Below are 6,158 nucleotides of genomic sequence, written 5' to 3'. Positions count from 1 at the left end.
AACTTTAAACTCGTGATTTCAAATTATGCTGCGCTGTATGCATTTGCCCACTGTAATATTCATGTCATTTTCACTGTGTGCTGTATGTAAAATGAGTGTTACCTTGGCTTTGGGAAAAATATGATTCCCAATGCACACAAACTTCCCAGAATACTGAGTGCCCTGTTAGTTACAGTGTTTACTTCCTTTTTAATTGTATTTTTATTAAATATTTAATTATTTGTGAAAAATACTTTGTCATCTTAAAGGGTTAGTTCAGCCAAAAATAAAAATTAGGCTGTGTTTTACTCACCCCCGATGCATCCTAGGTGTATATGACTTTCTTCTTTCAGACGAATCCAGTCGGAGTTATATTAAAAATTGTCTTTGATCTTTCAAGCTCTATCGCTGTACTCAGATTCGTCTGAAAGAAGAAAGTCATATACACCTAGGATGCATCGGGGGTGAGTAAAACACAGCCTAATTTTTATTTTTGGCTGAACTAACCCTTTAAGTATAAGTATGTTTATTTTACACATTTATTTTTTAATCCACAAATAAATGATTTCAAATTTCTTGAATATTAATTAAAATAAATAAAATTATATCTGCTTTTTATCAGCCACCCTGCTTTCCAAGATATCGGCATCGGCTGTCAAAAACCACATATCTGTCGACCACTAGACAGGAGGAACAAAAAAAACTACAATCATCTGATTAAATATGAACCCATTTATAAAGTCCACTGGCCTCTTGTCTTACACAATTATATCAACCAGTTAAACACATATCCAAAACAGACAACGTTGGTGAACAATGCAGAGCAGCTAAATGACGCCACAAGGAGCAGGAAACTAACAAACACCAAGTCCCGGTTTCAGATGAGAACTTACTCATTTCCACTAAAGTAGCGTTTTACTTTTTAGTTGTGCAATGAGAGCTCAGATAACAGCATTCTGGGTAATATAGAACAGATGGCTCTCGCTGTAAGAGACCAATGCATAGACCTCTAACCCAGAGGGCCACACAGGGGCACTAAATAAATCACACTGTGCCTCAGCCCAGCCTGGAATCACTTTCCTTCCTCACCTTTCCATAACGAGTGCATCACTTCTTCAGCCTGACATACACTTTCAGTCCTTTATTATCAAAGAAGATCTAATCAGACCCTGATATAGCAGATGAACTGGCGGCAAAGCAATTCTATCAATATTTATCAAAACGAGACTCATAATTGTTTAAATCAACTTCAATTTAACAAAAATACAACAAAAATGTGTTGTATTATTGTTGTTGAAATACAACAAAATATTAAATGTTAAATCTATCATGATCACTTCAATCTGTATGCAAACGAGTTAAACAAACCCTTAATTACAATCTCAAAAAAAAAAAAATCAATCAATCATAGTAGCATACAATGATGGCCTCTGACAGAATGCTCTAGGAAAAAAAAAAAAAAGTCTAGACTAGATGACGGTAAGCAACGTCTTGTGTTCTCGGATGGTGTAGCATGTGGTTCTCACTCCTGAACCAGCAAACTTGACACTTCAGCAAAGAAGAAAAAAAAATTTTTTGACAGCTGTATGGATATGAGCTCAGAGATTAAGGTTTTACCATCTGAACCAGCCAGGAAATTAGACTTTCACTGTTTTCACATGACAATCATTATAAATTTAAATTATTTTTAAATGATGTCTAAAAAGGTCATAAAACAGTGAAAAGTTAAGGAAGCTAAGAGATGACAAATTCACTCGCATTTAGTAAACACAGATCATAGTGATCTGGTCAAATTCAAGGTGGATATTTAATCAATAACAAAAATTAGTTGCTCTTTTAAAAAGCTCCCTATATTAATTACCAAGAACAAAATATGTAGAAAAATGCATACCACGTATCTAGCTTTCTAAGATAGGCGCACAATATTATCTAAATTTAAATCACCATGACCTCTTTGGTCATGGCAAACGTGACCATATTTCTTAAGAAAAATGCCATGCATAAATAAACAACTAGCTATAAATATGATGCACTGAATGAGGCAACCATGCCTCATTCATACTCACTGGACATACAAATAATTGAAGGTTTGACAATAAAAACCGTCCGGGGCCATTGTTGGACAGTTTCGCGCAGAACTGTCATTTGTCCAATCAGGTGAGTGCTGCACTGACATTACCTTGCACATTTGTGTTTGTTTGTTTTGATTTTTGTCTTGCAGACATAAAATGATCAACAAACCTTTTAATGAAAACTGCAAATGTACTGGAAATAAATGGATCAAATAAAAGCTAAAACCCTAAAAAAAAAAAAACTTATTTGTTGAGCACTGTGTACATCAAGAGCAATAGCTGTGCAGATACAGTAAGGCCAGTTCCTCTATCCAGAAATGCTTTAGACGAATTTTAGTCTAATCTTGGCTAACTTCATAGAAGTTAAAGAAAAAAATGAAATCTTAAATCTAGTGAACATATTTCATGACGAATGATCATAAAGGATGTATTTCATCAAATGAAGAGTTTGTATTCTCACCAATCATTGCCGTAGACAGTGTTGCCTCATCAGTAACATAAAAAGGGACTGAAAGAATGAAATCATTCTCCATATTTATCCTTTCAAAACTTCTGTAAGAACAGGGAGTTCTACATTCCACTTCAACACACTGTGTGTTGTAAATGCAATGAGTGCATAGCATGATACAATGCAATATAGTGAACCCACACACCATCTAAGCAGGCCGGGGCAAATCAACATCCATGCAATCAATTCATTCACAGGCTACTCATGTAATACACTAGATGTAAAGCAAAACAGCATGGTGTAAATTAGTGTAAATATACTTAACATTTCAAAATTCTCGACAAAACATGCACCAAGGCCTACCAGATGCCTATTGCCATTGTTACAGCGCTATACAGAGAAATAATTGCACCTCTTCAATGATTGGATCCTGCCCTCTAACTGTCCTTCCAGTCCTGTTTCTTAGTGTTTGGTACACCTGCCTTTTTGTATATTACAGGGCAACGAATGGGACAGTGAGGTTAACAGGACTACAGCTAAACGTCAGGTTTGGTGTTAATGTTCAATATCACTGAATCCTGCTGAAATAAAACGAGCAATCAAACCACTTATGCTTTGCACTTCATCTGCAAGATGTAATGCGCCCGATCAAAGCCATCACAAAACCAACAATGTACATTCAAACAATACCTGTGCTTGAAAAACGCAAATGACATTGACAATGACATATGGCACATAAGTGAGCAGGCATCGGTGACGTTTCTAAAATGCAGCTCAACAGAGGGAGTCCTCTTTAACAGGACTGCGCGGATCTCTTCCTGCGATTACGAAAAAGGCATACTTCACATACTAAAGCATTTCCTTTTGTACACAAGCGTGTGAACCGACTCATTTTTGCTCAATCAAAACTACACCAAATAGAACGCGAGATCTATTTTCTGCGAGCAGCTGATGCAATGGCTCTTTGTGTGACACTGCTTGTGCATTTCATCTAATCCATCGCATTACATAAGCCAGCGAGTCCTCTACGCGACGCATCTTTTGTTTTAAACCCCCAAATTACAGTTTTGGTGCAAGAAGCCTTGAGTTGAAATGAACGCGTTTTGTGTACTGGATTACAGATTAGCAGCCAATCGATGGATCAGATTACATAAGAAGGGAAAATGACATTTTACAACCTAACTGGCGTTGCTTATATTGTAGTTTGCACATGCAACTAGCCCAGAACAACTGTACGGATGAAATGAGTGCGCGTGCAGTCTGTTGATTTTCTGTCTGCTCGTTAATTTGGTTAAATTGAGAACTGACATGAATCTAAACGGCGCTGTCTTCGACTTGATCCAGATACAGAAACTAATAACGTTAGAGTAGCTAGATCATGTCAAGTTCCAGTCGCCGACTAACGTTAGGTGCCAGTGCCAATAGTTTGTGCAAAAAAAAATCATTTAAAATTAACAAACGCTCATTTCGTATGTATCCTCCGATCAAACGTTAGATATTTCTCGATTTAGAACAAGATGCAAGCCATTACCTTCACAGCAGACACTGGTTTCTACACAATAGACAGAACAGGGACATTTGATTGATCAAAGAGGATACAGGTCAAGTCCAAGTCGAATCCATCTTCCTGGTATCTATATTTGTTTCGGCTGACAATTTCCTTTATGATCGCAGCCATGGCTGTGACAGGAGTCTTTAAGGTTTTTAGTGTGAGTGAGAGTATTGTTGCTTTCCGACGATCGGTCAATTTAATGCTCTGCTCGTTTCGCAGTCCCCCTGCTAACTAGAAAGGAGTCTGCTGTGGATCTCTCATCAAGGGCCTCGCTCCAAACCACCACAGGCCCGGCTTCCAAAATGCCCTCCTCAGCTCAGACGAGCCCCGGGTGAAAAGATAAGCGACGTCCCACGTCTCAAACTGCAGAATTTCTAGTGCACGACAAGTCTCTGTTCGCACCGTAGGCGCCGTGATTGAACGGAAAGGCGGAGAGAGGGTCCTCTCCGTAAGCTTCCACTTCAAGAACGGTTGTCAAAGCCCCGCTCCCGCTCAGCTCGCGCTCCGTCTAGCTGCTAGCTTCAACGGCTAGCGCGCTAGCTCGTCTACCCATCCTTAAAAAAATAAAAGCCATCGAACATTGCAACAATCCGCGATGCCCAGGTTCCAACACATGAAATGAAAGGTGACAGCCTCCACCAAGAAATAAAAACTCGATATTTAAATGTCTCGTAGGAACGGACTCAACTCGGGTCCTTTTCCTTCACTTCTCCTCTGTTAAACTCTCAAACTTCCATCATGGCTTCCCATTGAAAAAAGGTGACGTTCGGCCAACATATTCATACGCTGTGCCAAATAGTTCCATGTATGCAGTATTTTATGAATATACCAATGATTTTTCTGTGTTTCAGTATGTAGATATACACATTATTAGGTACAAATATTTAGCTGTTATGACATTAAATAAAAAAATACATTAACAATTTTATTATTTTTTAAGTACAGCAAGCGGAAGAATACAGATAGAGCACAAACGAACTACTTTTTGTTCCAGGGTCACGTGTGTACAGAAATGAGGGAAGTTTCCAATATTTTATATCAGATTTCAAGTCAGTATGTAGGTAATACACACCAGCACTCTCGTTTCATTTTTTGAAAGAATTATTCATTGGTTTGACACATAATGACTGAAAAGAACAACATGGAATGTATATTTTTGAAAAACTACAGTATAGGGGGAAAATATCAGAATGCGCGTAGATAGCCCCCTCACCAATGCCTGTACTACCCTGCTACAATAGAAGGCAGGAAATTGCTGAAATGCTTACGCAAGCAGAAAAGTAAGTCAGGCTACTGCATAAAGACACAAGCACACCATTTGGTAATTATAAAATAATGATAGAAAATTAATTGCGCCAGCGATTATGCAAATGTACTTTTCCATGTATTAGTGTTATAGGCGTGTTCTGTACCATTTGCTCAAATGTGCATTTAGCCCCCAAGAACGGCACGGAGGTGGAAGGTTCTAGCTGCGCTTCAGATGGCAAATCTTTATTGTACAGCGCCATCTGTCAGAATAATCTAGAAAGAAAAGTCGGATATTACAATGACATTCTACATTCTCCTGTTTTTCGAGTACAACCCCTTTCTAATTGTTTTTAAAATATCCCTCCTTTTAAACCTGTTTGAAGGAGCAACAGTGTATAGATAAAAGTAAGTTTTCCCATATTTTATTCTATGACAATCATAGGACCATATAAAAATCAATCAACTGAATGAAATGAGATAAAAATAGATACAATATAAGAGTTTTATTATTTAGTAGGATTATTTTGCTTTTATCCATGGATGTAATAGGCCTACATCTCATAATATATGTAAAGATTAAACCTATTTTCTTTTATTTTCGAAGAGATGTTGCAGTTTTGTCCTTCTCTTATAGCAATATCAACAACAACAATACTACCAAATTTATTCTCGGATTTTGGTGTATTTTTTTTATGTTTGGTCCATTATGACCCAATTTATGCCTGATTTATTCGTTATTTTTGATTTATTGGTATGTTAGATATCTTTGTTTTATATCTGGAATTAAGCCATTCCACCTTTATGGTCTGAATGTCCGTTGAATAATAATATCTTCCTTTATTCTTGTTACACAAAGACA

The 6,158-nt window shown here is 37.4% G+C and overlaps 1 protein-coding gene across 2 annotated transcripts in view; it reads right to left on the bottom strand.

Annotated features, from left to right (window-relative positions):
* ptenb (phosphatase and tensin homolog B) overlaps positions 1-4,787 on the bottom strand; it is a 14,491-nt gene extending 9,704 nt beyond the window's left edge. For both annotated transcript variants that reach the window (XM_016569562.1, XM_016569563.1), the window contains exon 1: positions 4,099-4,787. In XM_016569562.1, coding sequence (XP_016425048.1) covers positions 4,099-4,177 — 79 coding nt within the window. In that variant the 5' untranslated portion in view covers positions 4,178-4,787. The remainder of the gene's footprint in view (positions 1-4,098) is intronic.
* Positions 4,788-6,158: the final 1,371 nt, after the last annotated feature.

The sequence above is a fragment of the Sinocyclocheilus rhinocerous genome, unplaced genomic scaffold (assembly GCF_001515625.1).
Source record: "Sinocyclocheilus rhinocerous isolate Xijiao unplaced genomic scaffold, SAMN03320098_v1.1 scaffold2216, whole genome shotgun sequence".
In the NCBI taxonomy this organism is placed as follows: Eukaryota; Metazoa; Chordata; class Actinopteri; order Cypriniformes; family Cyprinidae; genus Sinocyclocheilus; species Sinocyclocheilus rhinocerous.
This window is presented reverse-complemented; position numbering and strand designations above follow the sequence as displayed.